This window comes from Syngnathus floridae, chromosome 5 (assembly GCF_059516105.1).
Source record: "Syngnathus floridae isolate MCC-2025c chromosome 5, RoL_Sflo_1.0, whole genome shotgun sequence".
NCBI lineage: Eukaryota > Metazoa > Chordata > Actinopteri > Syngnathiformes > Syngnathidae > Syngnathus > Syngnathus floridae.
Genome location: NC_142417.1, coordinates 14,018,477 through 14,046,305, shown reverse-complemented (window position 1 = coordinate 14,046,305; position 27,829 = coordinate 14,018,477). Strand labels below are relative to the sequence as shown.

The 27,829-nt window shown below is 40.6% G+C and overlaps 1 protein-coding gene across 1 annotated transcript; it reads left to right on the top strand.

Moving 5' to 3' along the window:
• The first annotated feature begins 132 nt into the window (after positions 1 to 132).
• On the top strand, positions 133 to 27,624 carry LOC148398309 (breakpoint cluster region protein). The gene is made up of 23 exons (XM_088377189.1): positions 133 to 1,862; positions 14,068 to 14,237; positions 14,873 to 14,977; positions 15,143 to 15,328; positions 16,336 to 16,443; positions 16,616 to 16,676; positions 16,757 to 16,809; positions 16,883 to 17,023; positions 19,467 to 19,588; positions 19,750 to 19,915; positions 20,174 to 20,293; positions 20,438 to 20,513; positions 20,596 to 20,700; positions 20,790 to 20,864; positions 21,128 to 21,225; positions 21,384 to 21,515; positions 23,789 to 23,848; positions 23,984 to 24,093; positions 24,300 to 24,439; positions 24,653 to 24,787; positions 24,865 to 24,970; positions 26,309 to 26,471; positions 26,547 to 27,624. Exons 1-23 carry the CDS (start codon positions 557 to 559, stop codon positions 26,634 to 26,636), a joined length of 3,828 nt encoding a protein of 1,275 aa, XP_088233315.1. The 5' UTR covers positions 133 to 556; the 3' UTR covers positions 26,637 to 27,624.
• Positions 27,625 to 27,829: the final 205 nt, after the last annotated feature.

Below are 27,829 nucleotides of genomic sequence, written 5' to 3'. Positions count from 1 at the left end.
AAGGGTTAGGTGAAAAGTTACTTTTTCGACCTCGACTGATAACAAAGGCCAAAACAACACACTTTGCCTCTGCCACACTGCTCAAAAACTCGCGTGGTGTTTTAACTGTTTTCCATAACGGTCTTATTTGTTAAGAAAACTAACTTTAGCATTCTCGTCTTTTTTAATGTGATGCGTGATTTGTACACGGTGCAGCAATCACACACGGATGCCCCGCCTCTTCTGCTGTGGTTGTTCTCGGACGAGGAGCCAAAACACTAGTGTTGCCAGTCAGTCTGACAGCAAATACAGAGAACAGAGGCTCTCGAGAATGAACGAAAGAATGAGCACAAGGACAACGATATATGCTTTTGGACTTGGATTTTACCAGTGATGTTTTTTGGGTGGAGTGCATGAGTCTGTAAGTAAAGACTGAGAAGATTTTCTCAATTGGAAAGTGGAACTAGAAAATTTCCGCTCTTTTCACAGGATCATGGAGATTATAGAACATACAAAATTTGCTTCACATTTTGTTTTCGGGGATTTTTCTTGTGAATAGAATTTGTCTAGCTTAACAATGGTCGAACCAATTGGATTTATGGAGGCTTGGAAAGCCCAGTTTCCTAATTCTGATCCACCATGCATGGAGCTGAACTCAATGGGAGATATTGAACAGGAGCTGGACAAATGCAAGACATCCATCAAACACTTGGAGAAGGAAGTAAACAAAGAACGCTTTAGGATGATTTACCTGCAGACTCTTCTTGCAAAAGAAAGGAAGTCTTATGATGGACAGCGATGGGGATTTAAAAAGATTCCTCAAGCAAGTGATGAACACCTTCACAAAGAGGAAGTATCTGTAGTGCAGCCACAGTCAGCACCTGGCAAGACAGATAAGTGGGCACCATATTCAGAGATTGTGGGTGCCAAACAGAAGGGCGAAGATACACCTGTTGTGCGCCAAGAGTCCGACATTACCGAATTTCCAGTGGGGCCGGGTTCAGTGGCGGCTCTGAGATCCAACTTTGAGCGCATTAGGAGAGCCAACTCAAACACAGCTGGAGATTGCAGAGGGTTGTCTGCGATGGGAGGACCAGACAAACCCTTCTATGTGAATATGGAATACCATTATGAACGAGGACTGGTCAAAGTTAACGACAGGGAAGTGTCAGACAAGATCAGCACGCTTGGCTGTCAGGCCATGCAGATGGAACGCAAGAGGTCTCTTCATTCTGTACCAGGGAACCTGTCAGCCACCACAGGGGACTTAAACAAGTGTGTTCAGCGGGGTCGATCCACTGAGGGGAACTACAGTTATAATGGGTCATATGCCGAACCAGAGATCACCTATCGCTCCCTGAAAGACAGCGTGATCCATTCCACAGAAGGAAAATCTGAGACACAGGCTGAGTGTCAACCATACACCAGCGTGTATGTCGGGGGAATGATGACGGAAGGAGACACTCGAGTGATCCACATAAGAGACCACAGCATTGATGAGAACACGCATCTAACATGGCCTCGGCGCTCCTGTTCCCCCGGCAGCTTTGATGACGACGGAGGAGGAGGAGGATACACTCCAGACTGCAGCTCCAATGAAAACTTGACATCCAGCGAAGAGGACTTCTCCTCAGGCCCGTCCAGCCATGTCTCCCCCAGTCCCACAACCTATCCAATGTTCAGGGACAAAAGCCGCTCACCTTCCCAGCAATCGTTTGATAGCAGCAGCCCACCCACACCTCTCTCCCAAAAGCGTCTGAAGGAGCAGGTGGGGGTTACTGACCAGATCAGAGTACATAAAGCAGGCCAACCTTGGCCCAGTGATGGGGAGTCCACCACATCAAGCAGGACCTCCCATGACAACAGTGTTCAAGGCGATCTGGGTAAGTGTGGTCCTGGCATACGCTCTTTTTTTTTTTTTTTTTTTAAACAAAGAGTAAGTGTTTATAAATTGGATTTGTGATTGACCTTTTACTGGGAAATATTATGGTTAATTTAGTGTTCAATGTGGACCATTTAATACCTTATCATTAGACAGTGGACCCACGTGATTCCTCTCACATATGATAGCAGTCAACATTTTTCATGGAATATAAAAAAATCACATTTTTGACAGAGGCATCAAATCATGTCATTGTGTTTTTGGATTCACATATTACACTAATTTTATTCATTTCTTTTCTATGAAGGTATTTTCTTTTATTGTTAATTGTAAATCAACATAAACAAATTCAACATTCTCCATAAAATATGCAATATGAAAGACGTCAGTTGGACTGTCTATTTGTTTCTTTGGTACGGCTTTGTAGAAATGTTCTTACATTATTACTACTACTAAAAGTAGAATTTGTTTTGCATAAAAATGTGATTTTTATCAGGATTTCGTCCCCCTCGTTGATAGAAAAAGCAAATGGCATTGACAAATTAGAAACAAGTTTTGCTTTCTGGGATTTTCCTTTTGAGATTTGCTTTATCGCTCGTGTTAACAAACAAGCTTTGAAAAATCTATTCCCTCAGCAGTAAGTTTCAAACACACTTAGCAAGATATAAATGGGGCACCATGTTTTTAACAATGTTTAGCGTGATTGACTCTGTGACTGCCTTCCACTGGGCTCCTTATTTGTTATAAACAAAACAATGCCAAAATTATTCTGCTCAAGTTGTCCAGAGGAATTAAATTAAAATGTATTACTTGATATACTCTATTACTCACCCAGCTTTAAGTAGTAATCATAAATAATAATGGCAACAAGAAAATCTCCTTTTTTTTTTTTTTTTTTAAGTTACTTGGTTTTTTAACACAAACGGTTCTTAGGGGAACAGACTGAAACAAAATTACACATCACATGTTGGTTGAATCTGTGTCAAATGTCAATTAATCAAATGATTACCAATTCACTTTCTGCTTCTAGTATCCATGATAGTAGGTGCAGCAACTAACCCTTACCGGGCCCGGTAGGAGGGGAATAGAGCTACTGGCAAGAATGTTAAGATAAAGTACTAAAGAGTACACTAAAGTTGCACAAGTGTCCTACTAAGTTGCATTATTGCCTAATGTAACTTAGTAGAACACCCGTAATCTGTTTAAAGAAATCACAGCCCAGCACACTAACTCCAAACCAATGATAACCTTTATTTTTAACACATGATGAGTTTAACCTGCAGAAATATAATGAGATGACTGACGTGACCTACAAAAGCTAGGCTAGAAATAATGAAATGCATTTTCTTCACACAATAATGAGCAGTAAAAAAATAAAAATCTCCTCAAAGCTTGGTAATGAATGTTAATTCTTTGCAGATTTAATCAGCTTTTGCTAAACACAACACAATGCAGGAAAAATGTTTACTTGGTTATGTCTTGCAAAAAAGGTGACGTGCTTGATACATGCTTGATCACTAATGTTGATAATTTTTTTTTTTTTTTGCTGACCTCCACGCTTTTCGTCCCCCCTGCTTGTGGCCCACTGAGTGCTAGAATGTGGTCACAGGAAGACTACGACAGAGGCACCTCCTGCCCCCGGGCTTCCCACTCACTTCGGCCTTGTCCACTCTGAGTGTTTTATGTGTCAGCGCACATCAGTGTTGTTGTCCTTAGTGCCGAGTAATTAACCTAAAAGCGGTTTGTCTAGCGTGATAAATTTAGGGAGTCTCTTTTGTCATGGAAGGTGGGTAGAGAAAAGACTTGACTACTCACTCAAAAAAGAGGATTGAACGACTTAAAAACACGTCACACGGCTTCCAATCGAAATGCTGCCCATCAGTGTTTCCTGTTGTTGTGTGAACACAATAGCAGAATCTGTCTTGACATGGTAACAATATAACACCGTTAAGAGAGATAAGCAGAGTGGTTTGGCCAATTTGGGAATGTCGGGAGTCAGGAGATAGTTAAGGACTTCTGTTGTGGCGTTTCTGCAATTCCCCTTATATCAGGGTCGAAGCCAAACTTCCTGCAAAGAGGGATTGGGATCCAGGAAATTGTTTGCCTCTGCCCCTTAAAAATCATCCAATGTGAGTTGGATTAGGCAGATGCACAGAATGTGGTGTTATGTAAGGTGATTCAGTCCAAAGCTCTTTGACACAAAGCATGTGACAAACAGCCCGATCGTGCGTGACGTAATCGTCATGAAGTGTATGTTAGCATGCCTCATGGATGACTGCAATGTCGCATCCATCAATCTTCTTGTGTGTCTGTCTTCACTCGCATTTGTCAGTCAGTGCTGTAAACACAAATAATTCATTTTACAATGGCAAGTTAGTTGAAATGATTTGTAAGACGTAAAGTAGTCTAATCTTGCACATGGAGGAAACAATGGGTCAGTCGAGGCCAGATTTGGTCTTATCCGGGCCACCCCCAGTTTGGCAAAATAAAATGTAAAATATCTGTAATGGTGCTTTTATTTTGAAAGTGTTTTTTTTTTCTTTAATCACAAAATGCAACTCTGACTTAAGGGAGTAATGTGAGGGTTGTCTTGTGTGTTTTTATAGAGTTTACTTGTGTGGTTGGGACAAGCGTGCATAAGGAAGAGCGCTTTGTTTGAAAGCAATTGCTTGTGTCCTCATGTTAGCAACATCCTTATTTCTTGCATGAGAGGAAATTTGCCGTCAGAATGATTTGATTTGTAGTTGGTACTCAAAAAAAGTTAAAAATTGCTGCACATGCTAAATGTGTTTTTTTTAATGTTGTTTGGTGTAATACAGTACATGCACATACTGTATTAACAAAACTGTATGCCATTTAAACAAGACGTGCTTGTAATTTTTGTTAAGGTGATCTTCATTGGTCCTACAGTGGGGAAATGTGCAATTATTTCTCTCTCCAAACAAAACTTAACTAAACTTAATTTTTAGAGATATTGTCCATTTTTGGGTTATGATCAAGTGATCAACATATGTTATGACTGGGAAAGATTTTATAACTTTACTTACAACTTGATTGAACAAAGTAATGACTTTGCTTGCCTTGCTTGAACCTTGACTTGACTTAACTTGCTTGATTTTTTTCCCCCCCTCTATTACTTGGTAATAGTCCATACATGCTGCACCACGCCATGCTTCTCATTAGTCACTCAGGGATGATAAAACAATTGTGAACCCTCACCAGTCAGCTGCAGTAACTGAGACTTGAAGATTACTTGAGATTTACATATGACTTGTACACGTGAATTACTCCCACATCTGTCAGATTGTACGGAAGACAACTGAGTTTAGCGTGATGGAGTGGCCCTCAAAAACCATTTCAGTTTCACACATGGGCCCATGGAAAAAAAAAAAAAAAAGAACTGTTAATCTGTAGTTTAATTGCATGTTCCTAATGGCACCATGTGGCTTCTGTACACCTCAGCTGGAAAACGGGCTTTTACAGCAATAGTTTCATTTAGCAGCCTGTTTTCCTTTTGAAAATTGTCACCTGCAAGTCGGAGCAGCCCCCATGACATCACTGAGGACATCGCCTGTGTTGTTTTTATTAGCATTCTGTAAAAGGGCTCACCTCCCTACCTTTTCTAAGCGTGTTCTGCTACATTGAGTCTTTTTTTCTAATCTTGCAGAGGTGATGTTGGACTTTTGAGTGCTTTATTTGTCTGAAAACGATTTCTAGGCGAGCTACAGTATAACTTTATACAGTGTGCTTTATTCACTGTAAGATGCTTTTGTACAGCTAGAGGAAAGTTGTGACTTGTAACTCAACCACACCTTATTTGACACTTACTATTGAATATCTTGGCGCTACTAGCTTGGTGGGTAGGGTAAGGGGTTGACCAGAGGAGACTAAGTGCTGACATAGTAGCACAGCTGTTTCATGTCAGCCTTGTATGATGAATTACCAGATGTCTGGATTCACTTTGTGATGTTGTAATATTATTTGTGCACACGTTGCTTGATTAAGATTTGGGCAGGAGGTTGGTGTGGGCACGTTTCCAATAAACTGGCCTTTGTTGTGGTTAGGGACTTGCAGAGAGCAGTCACAGAGCTTTACTGTTGCTCTTAATTATTGTGGTTAAAATGCATGACACCCTGCAAAAAAGCATTGCTACCTTGATCTCATTGTTGTAAAGACTCTTTGTATCTTGCTTAGTTGAGCATGATGTAAGTATTAGATTTGCCTGCTTGAGGCTGTCAAGGGTTTATTGTGGAACATACATAGGCCATGCTTTTTAGTAGTCACTCAGGGATGATGAAACAATTGTGGTCTGTCACCTGCGTTGCTGTGTAACCTTGTCACACCTCTCTGGGCTTTCCCAGCTTTTCTTTTTTTGTTGTTATCTCCTTGTTTCTGGTTAACTGGGGCAATTGTTCTTCCAGGGTATAGATGGAGTTTCTGATTAGCTATGGGCCCTTTAAGGAGGTCAGCTCACTGGTGGCTCATTTTTGCCATAATTCATCGTCATCATGACTCTTAAATGCGGGTGACAAAAGCTTTATGTATGGCGGCTTGAAGAAATGTCTCAGTGAGTGGACTTTTTTTCAGTTCTGATTGCTATGGGGCAAACACTTCCATAATTGCAGTTGTGTGTTAATATAGTGTACAGTATCTCATTGCCTCTGCCAAGTACAAATGTGCTATTGTTTGCTGTTGCTTTGTTAATTGCTGGGATTATAATCGATTTTCATGAGAATTTGTGGATGGGTAGCATATGCACAAAAAAACGTAATAACGTTTCATCCCAATGAAAATCCGGTTAAATTTGTTGCTATACTTAAAGAGAAAATCAACCCCATTTTTTGGGGGGTGGAATAATGTGTTCTGTGCAGCCCAACTCGTCAAAACACAGTGTTTTGATGAATGTTTTGTTTTTGGAATATGAATTAAACAAATAAAATCCACCTGGTTTTGTCCATCTCAGGGGGCGGCCATTTTGCCACTGTCTTTCAATTGAATATGACATCACACTTGCCAGGTCACAACCAATCACGGCTCATCGATTTTCTGAAGCTGAGCCAGGAATTATCTTAGATGTACTTGTACATGCATCTATTATATGATAGGAGGATAGCATACCAGTAGAAGTTTGACCTCAGTGTGCGTTGAAGGAGCCACTGCCACTGGAATGTTTCCAAGTCATGTTAGATGATAAATACTGGGGATTCCCTTGTCTAGTCTTCATTCTGTGCTTCATTCATAGCCCGTAGATGTGGGCCATGTCAGTCATCTGATTGCAAGATCCAGTGAGTCATTGAATCAAGCTGTTGTTAATACTGTGTATGTGCGTGTATGTGTGTGTGTGTGTTTGTGATTGTGTGTGTGTGTGCATGTGTGCGTGTGTGCGTGCGTGCGTGTGTGTTTAACAGGCATATTTCAGTATTCTCATGAAATTTCTGGAAGAATCGATCATGTTTTTACTGCGATTAATAACAGTGTGTCATTGCCATTCCATCAACTAATTGCGATTTGGATATTTGTGATACTGTGGAATAATTGGAACTGCAACTGACGATGAGTCTGACGTCAGCGATGTAGCAGAGGAAGCCCCACATCTATTTCCGGAGTGACCGGAGTTGTGTATAAGTGACACAGAGGATGAAGATTTTGATGGATCTAATGATTTGGAATGACACAGATGGTTTGATAAACTTGTTATTTATGTTATAGTTATTTGAATAACTGTTAATATGATACGTCAGGCACGTTTTCAGTTCCTCATTTATGTGTTTATGTAACGTTAGCATACCGTACCGTTCAGCCTGTTGTTGCCTACGTTCTTGGTGTTGAATTTTGTCAAATAAATTTCCCCCAAAAATGCCACCTATACTCCGATGCGACTTGTATATGTTTTTTTTAATTCTTTATTATGCATTTTATGGCTGGTGCGACTTATACTCCGGAGCGACTTTTAGTCCGGAAAATACAGTACAATTGTTATACAGTAAATACGTATGTAACTCATCCAAGCCATTCTTCACCATGCAGGAAATCAGAATGTTGCTAAAATTATGACCACTGTTGTCATTTTTACCATTTTCTTTTTTGGAAAAATATTTTCTAGAGGATTTGGAAAAGACACAAATGATGCAAAATTGACAACACCACAGAGAAGACAACAGTCACAGCTATCGCTTGCTCGCTACCTGTACCAAATTCCACATGTGCACACAGAACAAAAGCACTGCCTACGTTTCCTGTTTTATTATGATTTTATGATCACTCTAAGGACCAGTCAGAGGCTGTAGGCATCCTGGCCGCACAGCTCTGGTCTTGAGGGTGGCACAAATATTTGCTGCATCAGCCGGTTTTAGACCGATTCTGATTTCCTGTCAAATGCACTGTCATTACTATTTGAGGTCCCTCAAAATAGCCCAGACAGACCTATCATTGTACCAGGTCACCAGCACCTTACGTGTAGTGGTGGTCATGAAAGCTAAAGAATGCAGCCTCTCCCTTTCCTAGAGTAAACGTTGGCGCACCGGAGGAAGTGCCCGTCGCAGTAAGTAAGATACACCTGTTCCTTTGTGCAGCGTGTAGTGCACAGTAGTCAAAAACTGGCAAGCCTTCACGACAGCAGGTCCGGCATCGCCAGCTGCTCTCAAAGAAATTCCATGAATAGGCTCCTTGTGCTGCCTTATCTGGGAACTTGTAGAAAGGAATTGTCAGGTTGTGTTCCTAAGCCAGCTCAGTACTTCTTAGCTCACTCAGTTTGCTTGTTTATTCAAACACTTTGCTGTAGATAATTGCAAAAAATCTTCGGCATGTTTATGAGCTTGTGGACCCGAGTCCCCTGGCTCAGTGGTCCTTCCTCGTGCTCCGCCTCAGCGTCTGTAGTCCTGCAGTCTCAGCGCCCCTCCTTGGTAACACTCAAAGGGCCCTCTGTGCTGTTGGCTAATGGCAGGCAAGTACCAATGGAATGTCTCAGCTGCTCGCAGGGTGTAGGGGGCAACGAATAATGAAATGTTAAGTGTGGTATGAGTTCACCTCTCTCACGACAGCCTGACCTGTGGCGCTTGTTGCATTACTAGTCAACACAGTTTGTTTTCGACGCTGTTTGGCGTGAGGAAACGGGGAAACGAGTGCATGCAAAACAAGCAAAGGCAAACTCTTCATTTGTTCAGAACTAACAACTAAACTACCATATTTTCCTGACTACAATGCGCACCGGACTATAAGGCGCACCTTCAATGAATGGCCCATTTTAAAACTTTGTCCTTATATAAGGCGCACCGGACTATAAGGCGCACCATTAATGCATCATGTCAGATTTTTAATCCAAATCAAATCATTCTCCATTTTATCTTTTTTATTTCAACTTCAGACGCAACAAATTACTTTATATTCACGAAATAATGATCCATAATCTTTTTGATTCATGATTCATAGTCTTCAGTGGGCCACTTATGATTGATTTCATGACACAATGCTTCGGCCCAGTTTAAATTTAGGAATTTGGTCCATATATAAGGTGCACCTGACTATAAGGCGCACTGTTGGCCTTTGAGAAAATTTTAGGTTTTTAGGTGCGCCTTCTCGTCCGGAAAATACGGTAATGAAAAACTAGCAAAAAAGTGTGCAATAAATCAGATGGAATAGTCAAGACAAATGTATTTATGTTACCCTTAATCACAGAAGACTGTCAAACAAGTCCACAATTGACAAATAAATTCCTTCCTTTCTCTGGCTCAATAACACTGTTATATCTACTTTTGTGGTTCAGTTACCATGAGCAAACTATCATATATTTATTAGGAAGATTGTTTGCTAATTCTGTTAATTGTCTTTTTAACATACATTTTTATTCAATGGGACCTCTGAGGAAAAACATGTATTTTAGTTTAGTTGAGGACTCCAAGTTGTCTGTGAAATGTGAATAAAATGGAAACCATTCCAGGATGTGCGCAAACTCTTAGCTAGGAGAAGCGACTATTCTGACTTGTAAAAAAAAAAAATGGAAAGGTGACTGTATTTCAATACATTTTTTCCCTTTCAAAACTAATTCAGCGTCTTTATTGGTAAGTTAATGTGGTGTACTTGGTAGCATTCCCCAAGGGAACCCTACCAGGTTGCATTTACTATAATGTAAACATTAATTTGCTCTTGCCCCCCCAAAAAAACACACTCATACCCAGCGTGTGTTTTGCTACAATGTTTTCACAAATTGGAATTACTGGGTTTAATTATTTGTCTTATGCAGCACATTTCAGGCAGTGGTCTCACCACTGCGCTATTTCTACGCACTAATTAGTAGGTGCGCTGGGCAGAGCGGCCTAGTTCTAACCGATACTGTTCACTGACTGACTGGCACTAATTTTAGAGTAGCAGTAGAGTGGCGTTTGCGGGTGGCCCTCGCTGCTTCCCCAGGCCATGTGGCTAAAAAGCCTCATACTGACGTATTGATGTTTTGGTTAATATTGTAAGTTTGCCACAGCACATTGGAGACTATTGCATTTGCGGAACCTCCAGCTGGAGGACATTCTAGGTACACTCCAATTAGTTTCTGTCAGATTCCATTTTACTACCCTTGGCATTGCACAGCTTGTAAAAAAAAGTTAATCTTTCATGTCTTCACAGACTGGTCATGTCTCATATAATGATTCAAGTGACATAAACAGTTGTACAGCGGTGCTAATTCTGATGGCCTTTGCTAGCCTGGATAGACACAAAATTCACTTTTCATCTGTTTGCAAGGTCACAATGGAAAGATTGGAAAACTGTGAATCTTCAGAAATTTAATTCCCATTCTTGTGTAGAGCATATCTTCATAGATGCTCAGATGATTTACCACAAAAGAGATCTGTCTGGTTGTAGGTCAGCATTGCTTAGCCAACGTCATGTTGTTTTTCAGGTTATAAAAATAGTCAAATAATGCACTCTTTTCCCCCCCCCCCTCAATTGCTTCAAGGCACCAGTAATAATCAACCATAAATTCCACATAATCTGCAGAATTTTCAACAATCCATCCATTCATTTTCTCTTGCGCCTGTCTTCATTTGGGTTGTGAGTGAGCTGATTAGCTGAAGCCTAACCCGGCTGACAGTTCGACCCAAATGGACGGTTACCAATTGCAGGGCACATTAAAACAACAACAGTCATGTACACTTTGCTACATTCACACCTATAGTCAATTTAGAGTCTTCAATTAAACTAACACTCATCGTTTAGCAATGTGGGGAAAAAGCAGGAATGCCTGGAAAAAAAAAAAAAACACTCAAGCTCAGGGCAAATACATGGGAGGAATGGAACTGAGATCTGTACCTTGGCACTGTTGAGGCAAAAGTTCTAATCTCTGGTGCACCATGCGGCACTTTTTAATGAACAATGAGTAAATTAGATGTCTAGTCCTGATAAATATCCATAAAACAACCACAGTGTTCTATGCTAACAAAGATTTCAAATATTTTTGCTCTTTTGTATTGATTATTCAGACAATCAAATGAGCTGACAAGCAAATTGTTTGAACGTATCCACTTCCTGTCAGCCATTTTGAAATTGACATTATCATTGGATGCAATGGCAAAGCTAGGATTTTTTTCTCCTTGGTGGGGCTATGGGATCACATTTTATTTTTTACATATACATACACACACACACACACACACACACACACACACACACACACACACACACACACACACGCGTGTATATATACACACTTCCATCCAAAAAAGCTGATTGCACTTTTGTTTTTTTTCTCAGTTTGAACTCAACAATGTGTAGCAAGATGTCTGCATCTTTGTCAGCACCCATTTCACTTTCAATCCAAACGCTGAAAGACTGTGAAACTGAATCTCTGATTTTGTAACAGTCTCAGATGTACATCTGTCGCTGGCCGCTGCCGTAGTTTATCTCCATGGATTAGGATTAGGGATTTCACTATTTTTGCTTTGTCATCAAAAGCCTAAACTGAAATACCACCTTTCATTCCTTTTTTTCCACATTCTTAAGAAAACAAACCTGTTTCCTAATGACTGATAAACTTCCAGAAAGGGGAGTGGAAACTTGGGTTTCTGATTTAGCCTTGAAGACTTATTTCTGGCATACTCAAGGAGGAAGTGTGGGAAAATCAGCAATGTCCCGGAATAATTTAAAGCAAATTGCAGTCCTATGAAATTCTTGAAAAACATCAAATTACAGAGTTCAGGCAAAGCCCGAAGCAAATACGGCTTCACTCTGATCCACAGCTGGTCGGATCAGCGCTTATGTAAGGTCATTAGAGCGTATTTATTACAGCTTTATTGCATGGTTGAAACTATTATGAGCTGCTTTAGGAAGAGACAGGGAAGACCTGTCTATCCAGCTTTGTGATCCTGTCACTGCAGACCCTGCTAAAATTGCCCAATATAGACTAGCATAAATGCTCCCTGCAAAGATCAGCACAAAAAAAAAAAAAAACAGCAAAGGTATTTCGTATTTTTTAAGTAGGGGAGTGGAATCTGGGAAATGTTTTTCTTCAGTGTTATATCTGTTACACATCAGTCAGCATTGAGATTTGTAATGTTAGCCAATATTTTTTACAGATTAAAAACAAAATTCCTCAGGCATGAATAATTTTCTATGTTAAGTAATAAATAAGCCTTCTCTCATTTGGAAAGGTTCACAAAGAGCAAAAGATAGGTAAATTACAAAAAAAAAAAGATGGCAGAAATGTTTTAGGGGAAACAAAACTGAACTACTACGATGTGCAATTTGCACTACAATGTGGATGAAATTATTGAGACGGACAAAGTTTTTTTTATGGTGGGGATCAAAGTTAGCTGTACTGTAAATGTTGTACTTGATAGAACACGTTACAGGAGTGCCGCCTGTTTATTCAAAGATGACCTTGCGCAGAAGGCCTGTTTCCGCTTTAATGTTGACTTGCCCGGACACTTCCTCAGTTGCAATTCTTGTTATCCTGACTGCAAATAAAATCCTTTTTTGTTTGATTTCTCAAAATGTCACATTAGAATGATCCTGAAGTTTTTAGAAATGACCCTTTTAAACCTCAGTTTGGGGATGATTGAATCTCTAAATGTCTCCTCTTACTTAGTGTGGAAGAGATGCTTTTTGCCTCTGAGGCCGCTGAGAGGATGTGTTATTCATCCATTGGCAGAGCTGATGTATAATCTTGCTGGAACACAGAGTGGCCTTTCACACAGGACTTCCCCTGTGTACTAAAGCGAGCTGCTTGGCCGGTACTCATCTCTTCCTCAAACACTCAATACATGTCTCTCCCTCTCAGTTGGGTTTGCTCTGTTGGTTGGAGTCCTTTGTCACATTGTCTCTGTAGCTGCCACTGTGTTAAATGCGCTTGGTTTCCCCGATCTCTCCAGGGTGACTCAGCTCTGTCCTCTCTAACTTTTTGGAATCCTCTCTTTCCTGTTTTTAAGAATTTTTTTTGTTTTGTTTTAATTAACTTCCCTTTACAAACTTGTCACATCTTTGCTGGATGCACTTTTTTTCTTTGCTTCATGGGATCCCCTCATAGAGACATCAGCTAATGTTGATCATTCACTGATGGCGACTTGGTGACTCAGAGACGGCTGTCAGTGATTACAATGTCTGTTGCGCTTCATTTTTCGGGTGTCCCACAAATGGGAAATCACATTTGAGACACGTTCTTCTTCCAGGTGGTCACTGTCAGCCTGTTCTTTATTTTCAAGTCGCACCCTGTATACTTAGAAGACCATTGTAACCCTACGCTGTACATAGTTTGGATTCGGTAGCTCTTGAGCTGATGAAGTACTCGACACCCGGGCAACTGAGATCATTGTGTATTGTGTTTATCCACTATCCGCAAGTTCTCAGTGCCTGGCACAGACTTTGGGTAGATTTGTGCTGGGCACAGGGTTGTGGAAGGTTAAAGAGGTGACATTACCAAGCCAAAGCACTTCAAGTACAGTACCTTCCATCATCATGAGACATGGTTTGACTGTTTTGGTTACCACGTTCAGATAAATGAGAAGGATATTTCAGTATTTGGGTTCTCTCCATTCTGGAGTAGGTTTTCTCTGGACACTACTACAGTAAATTGCCGATAAGTGTGAATGTGAATGATACTGGAATCTTCAGTTGCATTTTTATGTTATGGCTAATGTATCGAGTACATTATTTATACCCCATCACTTATTAGCTTCTGATGAGAAATAACATGGCTTACATTTGTGTTTTGTTTTTGACAGATAACGAGGCCCCGCCGTCATTTACGTATGACTTGGAACACTCGGAAGAGCAATCCTGTCACGATGCTCTGTCCCTCACTGGCTCTCCTTCTTCATCACCACACCTGCGTCCCAAAAGTCGATGCAGCCGAGACACACAATCGTCTTGTTCCTTGGAGTCGACGCTGTCGGTAAAGTTAATGTTAATTTTATATAACTGTAGCTTTTGTAGAAGTGCCATTTGGTGCCTTTAAATGTGGGTGAAGTACAGTACCTTATAATACTCTGAAAACCAAATGAGGCAGATATAGAATCCCTTTGTGGAGTTTGCATGGTCCCCCCGTGTCTGCGTGGGTTTGTTTTGTTTAACTGGCTTTGGGACAGGCCATGTGTATTAAGGCATTGATGTTAAGAGACCCCACTCCTCTTCTTATTTCTGTTTTCATCCTATGTGTGTGTTGTTATTCTCTTCTGCTGTGTACTCTTGGTGGTCTTCAACACCAATGGAAGGAATGTAATTGGTGAAACTGTAGCTCCAACATGATAGCCTAAGCTGAGATGACTGATGTCTTTGACCTGTTGAAATAATAAGACCTGGTCTACAAACACATTTATCTTCTGGAAGATACCGTTAGTGTCTGACTAAACCCCAGTGGAATGTAAAACTCCTACAGAGTGTAATTAAATATGCTGTGCAATTGATCTTACAACAATCTTTGTAGCCACATGTGTGCGGTCAGCTCATAACACCACACATCCGTCAACAGGAGACTTGCTTTATCCCAAAATGACTGTTTTCTCTCGGTCATGTCCATGTTTGTGTCAGGTTGAGCTGGATCAGGAAAAAGGGGTGGAGATGCGGAAGTGGGTTCTGTCCGGAATCCTGGCCAGTGAGGAGACCTACCTCAGCCACCTAGAAGCACTATTGATTGTATGCACTTTTCCCTTTACTGCAAACTGTTGACATCAGTTCAATGTGTGGCCGGCACATGTATTTGTTTATCCTTCTTTAATCTCTGAATGACAAATGATTTGAATTTAAAACTCTTGTTTGTTTACAGTTTATTAGTTAACGTTTGTTTTTTGTTCTTTAAAGCCCATGAAGCCGCTAAGGGCCGCCGCCACAACATCGCAACCAATGCTGACCATCCAGCAGATCGAGACAATTTTCTTTAAAGTGCCAGAGCTCCATGAGATCCATAAAGACTTCTATGATGCTTTGCTTCCTCGTGTTCAAGACTGGAGTTACCAGCAATGTGTGGGAGACCTCTTCCAGAAACTGGTATGATCTCATTTGGAAATTTGCCAATTTTGCTTCTGAACTACTCTATTTTAAAGTCAAGATTTAAAAGATCATAAACGTAAAATATCTGTCATCGAATAGGAAAATAGTCAAGTCAAACATGTTCAGGCACATTATCTAAAACCTGTTTTTCTCCTTCTTGTAATTTAACATGCATGCAGTTGAAATAGAAAACAATGCAGTCTGGAAGTTAATTTTGCAGAACAGTTGACTTTGCGCTTCCTCTGAATAAAACCATGGGAATGAGAATGGCATTCCTTCTCGCCTTAACAAAACTGAGCCCTTCCATGGAATAAGACTGCGTATGGTTTGAAATGCACACGTGAGTCGACTGCCTGGGGCCATCTCTCAGCCCCATAAAAGCATCGTCTCACCATATGACACGCAATAAAGGAGAACATAAGGTTCTATAGGAGGTTGCTGGATAAGAGCTTGTTTGGTGTTGTCGCAAGATGAAAAACATTCATACATGGTTTAAATATAGACACGGAACAAATCACTGAGTCTCCCTCACTTGCTTTGCTTTTTCTTGCCAAATCAAGCTCGCATGCTCTGACATGGCAAATTTCCAGTGATTGTCATCTATCTGGTTTTAGAGGAAAGTCAAGTTTTGTAATGCATGCTTTGTAATTGAATTCCCCCCAAAATCCTGTTTACCCTAAATTTACTTTGCTGCTCCTTCCTTTGTTACTTTGTTGCTTGTCTGCCTCACACACCATTTGACAAAGGTTGACAGCGCTACCCTAAACCTGATAAAGGCAACACATTAAACACTGTCAATTGATACTCTTGCTTTAATCAGTGACCTCTGATCATCATCATCATCCAAGATTTTATTTTAACCATAGCTTCCTGGAAGACAAGGCTGTAAATTAGAAGCTGGTGACGACATCAATCCTTGCAGTGATTATTAAAGAGGAAGGTTTTTTTGTTACCTGGAGTATTTGCTTAGTTCAAACTATTTGGATTCTCCTCATGTCCTGCAGGCCAGCCAACTCGGAGTGTACCGGGCCTTTGTGGATAACTATAAGGTTGCTGTGGCGACAGCAGACAAATGCTGCCAGGCAAACACACAGTTTGCACAGATATCTGAGGTATGCAGCCACACTACATACAGCAGTCGAGCGTTTGATGTGGTGCAGCTGCCCAGGACAAGTGATGACGGAGCACTTTTTTGCCGAAAAGAGCCACAAAGCTATTTGTGGTGTTTTAATTGCACAATGCTATGGGGCACTTGCTAATGTTGTAATTGTGTCTTACTGACAGAACCTCAAGGTCAAAGGCACAAAGGACAACAAAGACCAGTCAGCAAAGAAATCCCTAGAAAGTGAGTGCTGAATAAAATGACTGGCACTCACAGATGGTGCTTGAGTCATAACCACTTTTAAGCCGACTTTTTCTCAACAGCTCTTCTCTACAAGCCTGTAGACCGAGTCACCCGCAGCACGCTTGTTCTGCATGTAAGTCAACTTGTGGAGTGGTAATGCAGATGGTTGTGGGCATGCACTAAAATTTTGTTTGTTTTTGTTTCAGGACTTACTGAAGCATACGCCGTCCAGCCACCCTGACTATCCGTTGCTACAGGATGCCCTGCGCATCTCGCAGAACTTTCTCTCCAGCATTAATGAAGAAATCACCCCTCGCAGACAGTCAATGACAGTTAAGAAGGGAGAGGTCAGTTTATCACTTAACATAATAATAAAGATAATCTAAAGGTAACTTTGAAAATGCAAAATGAATATTCAATAGTGAGCTGCGGGCAAGGGGTAGAGGAGCCTGCTCTGCTCCTCGACAGTGGATATTTGACGCAACGCTGGCTAATAACTACGTTAAAGCTTTTTTAAATTTGATCCTAAAATGGTTGAGCTTATCTAGAATTCAGTGGAGCATTTCAGTCAACAATACAATCAAACGACTTTAACCGCTTATGGTCATTATGAAAAACTAAGGTCGGTGGCAATGACGGCTCCTCTTGCTGCTTCTTTTTCTCTTGGGCATCGTCATCTTCTCTCTTCTATTATGAACAAGAAGAATTGCCGACAGAAGTAGTCATGGCAACATAGGCAACTTACGCTTTGAACAAGAACATCAACGAAGAGTGCATTAATCCACATCAATTGCACTTTTGGCTAACGATTACAGTTAAAGTAAGATGCCAAATTTGAACCAAAACTTTAACATAGATATTTGCCGATGTTTCATCGTTCTTGTCCTGCTGTCAGTGACTAAGGTCTCCCCTACTCCTGAACGCAACTGTTTACTGTGTGGCTCAACTGACTGACTCAATGGCACATTTGAATACCGTTCTGAGTTTCCGAATTAAACTTTGTTCAAAAGTGCCCTTTGGTTATTCTGAGTGCACCAAAAACAGAGGCTCCGCTGTAGGTGCTCCAGACGAGGACGCGGTGCACTCCAATGGAAACTGTTCAAGCAAGAGCTGTTGAAGAACACATTGCGGGAATGAATGGATGGATGTGAGATTTCTATAAAATGCTTTGAGCACCATGGTGTAAAGGGCACGTCGCTTGCCGTTTACCATTCCAACTCTGGATAAATAAATAAATTATAAAGCTAAAGCCATTCTTATATACGTACCCATTGGCCACAATATTAGGCACGTCCACTCGTCCACAAATGGATTCTTACATACGAACTATATCAGAAGATGCTCAGCAATATTCAAACATACTACTTCATTGTCATGTAGTATAGATTTCATGCTGCTTGTTTGATTTTGATTTTTGGAAAAACCTTACAAATACAACTTGTTCACACAGCTTGCTACTTTTCCAAATTAAATGAGTGGAATATATTCCACTGACGCAAACGCCTACGAACCCCTGACACCTGCTCCATTTTTTTTTCTATTTAGCTACCTTTCTTGCACGCGCCCCTTGTATGAATCAAGCTAGACTTCTAAAACTCTCAAATGTAAACATAATATGGAAAATACTCCTAGCAATAGGCACACCTTAAAAGGACTACACAGCCACTTTTGTAGCTCTGTCAAAATTATTTGGCGCAGTGCTAAATGTTGAATTTGTAGCTTGTTAGGAAAAATGACCTTACAGTATTCAAGATTGCATCATCTTTTTGACGGTAACAAGGCAAAACATAAGGTGTTCGCAAGCTCTCATAAAAGCTGGCCACTGAGTCATCTCTGCCTTTCTGCTTTAGTTGTGAAGGAAGTGGAGCAAAAGGAAGTGTGTGACTAAGCAGTGCAAACACAGGAGGTGAGGGTCTCTTGTGTTGCAAACGAGGAAGGCTTGTTGATTAGCTTAGCAAAGAGTTCCCTCCCATCCTTCCCGGCTGCCCTGTCACGTTTGTGCCCTGGAATCAACCTGGAGTAGGTCTCATCATTGTACACGAGCCCAATGTCCTGAGCTTGTAGCACCTTAACCCTGCTTGCTGGAAGCCAGCAGAGCTGAAAGTACGCATTGAATGGTGCTCAATACTCAATGTCATTGTAGCCATTGATTGAAAACTAGCAGCTGGTTTTTCCATTGGATTATTGAGCAGTTGCCCTCCCTTTGAGTCATCAAAGCAATAAACGGATGTCATCCCACAACATTTGGAAACCGGGACAGAGCCAGACATAGATTGGAGTGCTTCTCGTCCTGCATGGATTTCCTTCTTTCTTTTCAGGCCGCAGTCACTCACATGGGGCAGTGTCACAATGTAAACAACCTCCACCCAGAGGTCAAAGTGCTGAGAGCTAACAGCCGTATAGTTCTCAAACAAGAAGAGTAGGCTCTAATTTTAAGATTCAGTGCCCCACCAGAGCCAACAATATTTTTGTGTCTAAATAAGTACTTGTGATTTCTATGTGAAATAAATTGTATACATAGTTTCAAACCGTCCACGAACTGTAGTGCTGCTTTAGTTTGCCTGTCTTACCTCCTGTCCTTGATTTTTGGAAGAGGATTGGAATTGAAATGGTAATTTTCAAAAATCCTTTCAAATTATTACAAGTTTTGATTTTCTTTATATGAAGGAATTTAGTATACTTTATTTTATCAGTACTGGCAGACAGATGTAAAGGTATTTATTCAATTATGAAGTCCCACTACTTGTTGTAACTTGTGTAGCTTTCGTAACAGTAGCTTCTTGTTGGTAGAATCGCCAGCTTCTGAGGGACCGCTTCGTGGTGGAGCTAGTTGAAGGTTCCAGGAAACTCCGTCATGTCTTCCTCTTTACTGACCTGCTGCTCTGCACCAAGCTGAAGAAACAGGCTGCAGGGTGAGTCCGACTCAATACCTTGCCTGTAACTTGACTATTCCACTGGTTTGTATATTTTGAAAAAATCTAAAATGAATGTTCAAATTCAGGTTCAATTTGTAAAAATATTACAAAACATATGGAGGTGAACATTACTGCATTTGTATTCTGCTTGTTCACAGGAAAGGACAACAGTATGACTGCAAGTGGTACATTCCTCTAGCCGATTTAACCTTTCAGACCATTGAGGACTGCGAGTCGACCCCCATCCCTCTAGTCCAGGACGAGGAAATCGACGCCATGAAGATCAAACTGTCCCAGATTAAGAATGAGATCCAACAAGAAAAGGTAATGATTCCCAGAGAAAGACGTGGGCTTTACTTTAGGAGCACAAGGTTCAAAAGCAGACCTGCTTTCATACACTGCCATAAGTGCTGTTGAGCACAGCATGGAGCCCTCTCAGTCATAATTCTTCTCCATGCATATGCCTTTGTATGCATGTTAACTAAGGTATACTCGAAACATTGATTGCACTTTAGATGGTAGTAATTTGATCACGCACCAATTGTTAAAAGCAATAACCCCTGCCTTTTGTTTTTTCTATAGAGAACCACCAAAGGACCCAAGGTGATGGAGCGACTGAGGAAGAGGTTATCAGAGCAGGAGTCTCTGCTTCTTCTCATGTCACCCAACATGGCTTTCAGAGTGGCCAACAGGAATGGCAAGGTCCAAAATCCCTGTCAAACAAATTAATCCCTTGTGTTTTAGCTGAAGTATCGTTGTAATCGCTTTATGCTGCCCTCTGCTGTTGAAAGCTTGTCATTGCGTTATTTAACCACATTAATCATCAAGTCCGTTTGTGCCGTTCAGGGTTTTACATTTCTGATCTCGTCAGACTACGAACGTGCTGAATGGAGGGAGATTATTCGTGAACAACAGAAGAAATGCAAGTTATCAAATCACAATTTAAAATGAAGCCATAGCCTATTTGTACCTGATGTAAATGTGTTTGAACTTTTGCCTCATAGGCTTCAAGAGCTTCTCTCTGACATCTGTTGAGCTACAGATGCTTACTAACTCATGTGTGAAACTCCAGACTGTCCACACTATTCCAGTGACCACAAACAAAGAGGGTGAGGTCCACAAGTAGTTGAATTTGTCGTAACCATCTAAAACACACTTGCAGACTTTTAACGAACGCTCATTTTTGATCCCGACACAGATGACGAATCGCCAGGATTGTACGGCTTTTTGAATGTCATTGTACACTCTGCATCGGGTCTCAAACAAACCTTAAGTGAGTGCCGCCGTCTTCTGTTTTTGACTTTATTAGGTCCACTAATGTGATGTAATTTTTCATGCAGTAATTTCTTCTGTGTCACTGAGACTGTCAGATGGAAGAACAGCTGTAGGGGGGAGGGAACAAGAGGGATTAGTTACTTTCTCTTCTCATTGTTTGCTTAAACAACACATTTATTGAAATGATACTAGTAGAATTATAATAGAGATTTGCAGGAGTGTTGCATCTCTAATTCCAATATTTGGGCTTGTATCCATCAGACCTTTACTGCTCTCTGGAGGTGGATTCCTTTGGCTATTTTGTCAACAAAGCCAAAACGCGTGTGTACAGAGACTCTACTGAGCCCAGCTGGAACGAGGTGAGAACTTTACAGAGGAAAACACTTCTTGGCAGACGGCTTTTCCATTTCACGCTAATTTGTCATGCACTAAGTCTGTTGCATTCCATGTGTATAGTATGTGCATGGTTTGGCACCATATGGATTTTGACCGGGTTGTCCTCTTATTTCCATGCAAGGAGTTTGAGATTGAGTTGGAGGGCTCCCAGACTCTGAGGCTGCTCTGCTATGAGAAGTCTTGTAGCAAAGCCAAGCAGAGCAAAGAAGATGGAGAGATGACAGACAAGATTATGGTCAAAGGGCAGATAAAGGTACTGTATGTTGCTTCAAATGGAAAGCAAAATGAACTTTACAACAACATCCAGACCCAAATAGTTACATTTTTTGAGTGCTGTAAATTCTTGTTAAGATAAAAATTCGCCAGTTGGCCAGCCTTTACCTCTAGATTTCAGTCACATGCTGTCAAGATTTGACCTGAGCGTTCATAAATTATGTCCCCATTTGTAAGCAACACAAATGGGGACAAGTAAACTTATAATTGTCATAAAAAGAAAAAAAAGTATATATTTTTCCCTCTAATTAATTCTGTAAAATAATAAGAGAGAAAATATATGCATTATTGAATCCCAAATGTCCAGTTTAACTAATATTATGGATTATACAAAAAAAAAAAAATTCCTTTAACCCTTTATTTATTGCAATAACATCCTATGGTGATCTCCATTGCTGCCCACTGGCCCATTTTTGCCTAATCATGCCGGTGGGACATTCTTTTTTGCTGTTCATAAAGAAGTGGGGTGTGTGTTAGCTCATGGGTCACGTCGGCTTGACCTCTGATAGAGTGTTGTGACAGAGGGTGGATTAGACTTTGGGTTGACCAAATGTAGCTGTTGGTGTTAGTATGCTAGAGGGAGGAAGACACACAAAGCAGTCTTTGATAAACCAGTGAAAGGCTTTCCCTGCTGCTGCAGAGAAGGGTTAAAACACTTCAAAGCTCTGAGGTGAAAAAAAAAAAACGCCATTACTAAAATATACCCATTCACTCAAATGGAGCTCAAAATGTGGCTGGAGTTAAAAAAATAAATAAATAAAAAGTGCTTTACTGTGAATTGTACCCTAGGATATGCTGCAGCACCCCCATGACACAAGTGAGGACAGTACCTGTAAAGGTCAAGTGTCAAAGGTGCAGACTTTAAATGTACTACATCTCAATAACAAACTAGTTTTGCTAAAAAGTTTAATGATGGGCTTGTGGGACTATCAATTCAGCGTGAGCGTTATTTATCAATATTGAAACAAGGTGGCAGAAAACTGAATAATTGCTTTTTCACATATATAATTAATCAGTGGACAGTCATTCTGTTTAGTTTATTGCCAAAGTGGCATTCAGTACTTGCGGCAGTGAGAAGTAACAGCAGGCGTGAGCACGTCGATAATGAGGGTAGGAGGGGATTCTCGGGAGTTAATCCCTCAAATCCAGCAGTAAAGTAGAACAACACAAAGGCAGCGTGGTCAGCAGGCTGCATGGCTTTGTTGCTTTCTCGGACTCCTGCTGGAATAAGCATGTATTTAGAGAGTTTGAGAAGAATTTGCCAGCAATTCATTGATGAGGATTTTCAAGACTGTCCAAGCCAAAGGAGTCAGTGGATGTGTGTTGGGCCAAGATGGAGCTATGACTTTTGTTAGTGTCTCTTTGTCTTTAGAGCAGGCTTGTTGTTGTTTCTTGTCGTTCTGCCCTTCCTTCGTTAAAGGGACGTTTTAGAAAGGGTTCATGTCAGAAAAGATGAGTGAGTGTAATTCCAGTGAGGATGGAGTGTGTGAAACAATCAATGCGTTGGAGGAAGAGGCCCCTGAGAAATCCCCAAGCACGGGGGCCCGTCTTTGGGACAGAGTTCGTAGCAGTCTGCTAAGACCAAAGGTATTTACAGAATATACAGACAGAAGTCTCAAGGTTTGAGTATTAAAGCAGATTTTATTTCATTAAGTGGTACATATTTTGCTCTTTTGAAATTTGGATTTGGTCTTTGAAAAACGTTTTTTTTTTAAGAATGATAGTCTTTACAAAACCCCAAAAGTAGTATTTTGTGTTAAAAAAAATCATCATTGTCCATTGTCATTTAGCTAGCTATAGCATACGAAATTAAAATATTTCCTCCTACAGTTGATATTCTCTTTATTGTTGACAGTGAAAATAACGAAGTAACATTTTGCATACTGTTTACAATACAGTGATCCCTCGCTACTTCGCATTTCGTTTATCGCGGCTTCACTACATCGCAGATTTTTTTTTTCCAAATTAAAAAAACATTTAAAAGTCTAAATAAAACTTCTAAATTGAGGAAACATGCGTCTAACCTTTAGGACAATAAAGTATTGCTCCAAATGTTCGTTTACATTCCTGTAGAAGTCCGTTTTCACGTGTTAGCACGATCGCGAATTAGCATCTTTCTGCTTACTCGTTAGCCTGCCCAGTACTTCTTGTTGGTGACCGGACTTCGCGGATTTCACTTATCGCGGGTGGTTTTTGGAACCAATTATCCGCGATAAACGAGGGATTACTGTATATGCATTATCTTTTTTACAGTTGGATCCTCAGAACTTGCAAAACAAAGACTGGCAGAGGACGGTCATTGCTATGAATGGGGTGAGTAAGGCAAGAGGAGCAAAAATAATACAAAAACGTACAACTGCCACATGAACGTTGTTGTTAATCTGACATCAGACTTCTTACGCTAATTTAAAAGTGTGTTCCTCTCCCTTCTCTACTCTGCTGTTTCAGGTCGAGGTCAAGCTTTCCATGAAGTTCACCAGCAGAGAGTTCAGTCTCAAGCGCATGCCTTCGCGGAAACAGTCTGGCGTGTTTGGGGTGAAAATTAATGTCGTAACAAAGTGAGTTGATCGCACGCCACGCATTTCGGTAAAGGAGTTAAGAAGTCGAGGGTGGAATGAACAGTTGAGACTGAATCAAACTGTTTGATCTTGTGTTTATACACTTAATGTTAGTCAGTCTCTTAGGTTTGTTGACTTCTCGTACCTACTTACTGGTTTGCTGATTGTAGACTGGACTTTGCTGTTGTTTCCACATGTTTTACCAGACGGGAGCGCTCCAAGGTTCCCCTGATTGTGAGACAGTGTGTTGAAGAGATCGAGCGACGAGGGATGGAGGAAGTGGGCATCTACAGAGTGTCTGGTGTCGCAACTGACATCCAAGCTCTTAAGGCCGCCTTTGATTCGAGTGAGTTTCAGCCTGACTTGGTTGGAACGGAAGCCATCGCCAGATTGCTCATTTAATGGGGGAATCTTTACATCTTCATCTCGCACATTTTTTTACTCGTTTCAAGTTGAGATGCATGTATTTAGTGACACGTGTTTTCCTGCACTGGTGAAGAAACGTTTCCTTTCAAAGCTGCTGAAGTCACCGATCAATTTTATGTTCTCCTCCTGACAGACAACAAAGACGTGTCTGTGATGATGAGGGACATGGACGTGAACGCCATCGCCGGCACGCTGAAGTTGTATTTCCGCGAGCTACCTGAGCCTCTTTTCACTGACGAGTTGTACCCCAACTTTTCCGGAGGCATTGGTCAGTCACAAATCCAACTTGATGTGAATATTTTTCTGTACATCTTCTGTAATCCACAATAATGTGTCGCCATACAGCGCTTTCTGACAGCGTGGCCAAGGAGAGCTGCATGCTCAACCTACTGCTGTCTCTGCCAGAGCCCAATCTGGTCACCTTTCTCTTTCTACTTGACCACCTGAAAAGGTAAAACACGCTTGTTGTGTTCTATGTCAGGGGTGGGCACATCTCCATTCTTTAATCAGGCTCTCAGAGGCTTTCGATATGGTGTCACCAACATGTTCAACAGCTTTAACCACCACATAGGTAGCCCGTTGGCCTTTTCTAAATTTAGCTCACCAGTCATGGGACATATTGATGTACTTGATATACTTTTCAATTGTTACTAAAACAGCGTCAAAATCCATTAAATGAGATAAAGCGCCGCAGTCACCTCAGTTCTTGTTCCAGTCAGTGGGTGCATAATCCATACAGCATCAGGTTCTGTTAACGCCACCTCGTCCCCTCTCCAAGGAGGCAAGGAACGGTTGAGAGAGGAGAAGCGGCAGTAAAACGGGCCTTCAAAGAGTTTAATGAAATGCCAGAGTGTAAAAAGTACCGCAAGTGTTAATTCAAGTTTGAAACATTCGGACTGAAATAAATGCTCCAATTTCCTCACTAATTTGCAGAGAACTGAAGCCTGGATAGAGAATGCTCTTGATTAGAACCAGCAGACTTCTTTTGACTTCATTGACATGATCTCTGTCCTCACATTTATAAATCTTATTAATTATTGAGACAATACTAACGAAAAGTAATTTGAGTAAATGTGTTGTTCTAGAAAGGTGTATCCAATTGGCAACCCTTCATATTATTCAGTACCCAAAATGTCAGATATAAAAAGGTTCGTGATTGATTTGGATTCTCATATAGCAATAGAAGTTACTTTATTGGTATTATTTGTTGCATTAATGTAGCCTTTTCCTACCTAAAATCAGTCAGGTAAAATGCATTTATTGATGTTATCTTTATTTTTATTTAGTTATCTCAGTCCTCAGTATAATTGGTTAATCAATTCATAATAATAATAATGTAATCAATTTATTGATAAGATGTAAAGATTTTATTTGGATGTTATTAAAATGGAGTTTTACTGAACAATTGGTTCATGTATTCTGATTGAATTACTTATAAATGAGAAATAAAATAATATAGATTTGTTTTAGTAATGTGCCTAATTAATGCTTAATTATTTAATTCAGTACAATTCAGCAAATATTTTGTGACACCCTTTGAGACTCTTGTGATTAAGGGTGATACAAATAAACTTGACTTGACTGGAATTTCATTAGTTTTAAAATGATCGGCTATAAAAATGAGTGAATTATTTAAATATTTAACTCAGTTTCACATTTTTTCATGCAAATATATATATTTATTTAACATATGCAAACATCTGGTCCAATTTTCTGTTTAAAATAAAAACTGCCATGTGCTCAATCAACACAAATATGAAATCTCCATCTTTCTCTCCTGTACTGATAGGGTGGCTGAAAATGAGGGCTTCAACAAGATGTCTCTGCACAACCTGGCTACTGTTTTTGGTCCCACTTTGCTTCGACCGTCTGAGAAAGACAGCAAAATCACAATCAACAGTTCACAGCCGATCTCCATGAATGACAGCTGGTCTCTGGAGGTCATGGCTCAGGTTCGAACTTGGCAGCACAGAGTAAAACCTCGACTGCCGGTTAATGTGTGTTCACTTGTTCCTTTGTCTTCTCAGGTGCAAGTTCTACTCTACTTTCTTCAGCTTGAAGGCATTCCAACACCTGATAGCAAACGACAGAGCCTTCTATTTTCTAGTGAAGTATAACAGGATTTTCTTTACATGATAAAAGCGGTGTTCAGAACGAGGAATGGATGATGCGCAAACTTGCCACTAGATGGCGGAATCACCTCATCAGTCATAAAGCGCAAGCTTTCAGAGGCTTAGTTTGGATGAACATGAGCGTTTATTATTGCCTAGAAGGTATATGCACAAATTGTATCTTGACGAATTGTATCTTTTCCAACACGTTTTATAATTCAGTGACGTTTTTTTGATGCCGTTTGCTGCCCGTCATCGTGCACAATAGTCGTATGTTCACAGAGGGTGAATTTGTTACATTTGTCATTGTTTTAAGCATTTGTCACTGGCGACTGTGGATTGTTGGAATATAAATCACTCAAGGTTTTCATGTCTACTCTGTGTTGCTTGTGCCACAGGTTCATTTTGTGTTTACACAGAGATGGAAATTTGCAGGTTGATTCCAACATGCAGGCATGTTGACCTGAAATAAACTGGAAGGTTTTAGTATTATGTGTAAAACATCAGTATGTTTTGGTGGCATCTACACCGTCCCTAGTAGAAATATTTTCATGTTTTCATTAAATGTCAGCATTTTTTCTTAAAGTTCCTTCATATTTTGTCCCTATTATTTTTGTTAATTTCCATTCCGTTTGATTTGTGTAACTAGAGTTGCTGTTTTGGTGTTTCTAATTGCGTTCCTTCTTTGGGATCCTCCCTTTAACTTGCAGTCGTTATGAGAGCAACTTAATGGGTTCCCTTAATCGACCCATTTTCAACACTCCTGGGGTATTAACAGGGTTATCACCCTCCTGCAGTATTCATTTAAAGATGTGTGGAAATACAACAGTGGAGTTACTTTCCAAATTATTGCAAGTATTGAAATGCTTGTTAACACAAACTGAAACACTTTATTCTTGTGATTTGTGTGTAATACACCATTGCTTCTGGTAAACACTGACCAAATCTGTTATGTATGATTTCTATAAATAAAAACTTACTTGACAACCAAAAATCATTGTCACAATATATTTTTGCAGATGTGTATAATAAGGGGTGGGCGAACCAGTGACGCACTGGTCAGCATGTTTGTTCAGAGGTTGTGAGTGTGACTCTGGCCCTCCCTGTGTGGAGTTTGCATGTTATCCCTGTGCCTGCGTGGATTTCCACCGGGTACTTCGGTTTCTGTCCACATCCCAAAAACATGCATGGTAGGCCGA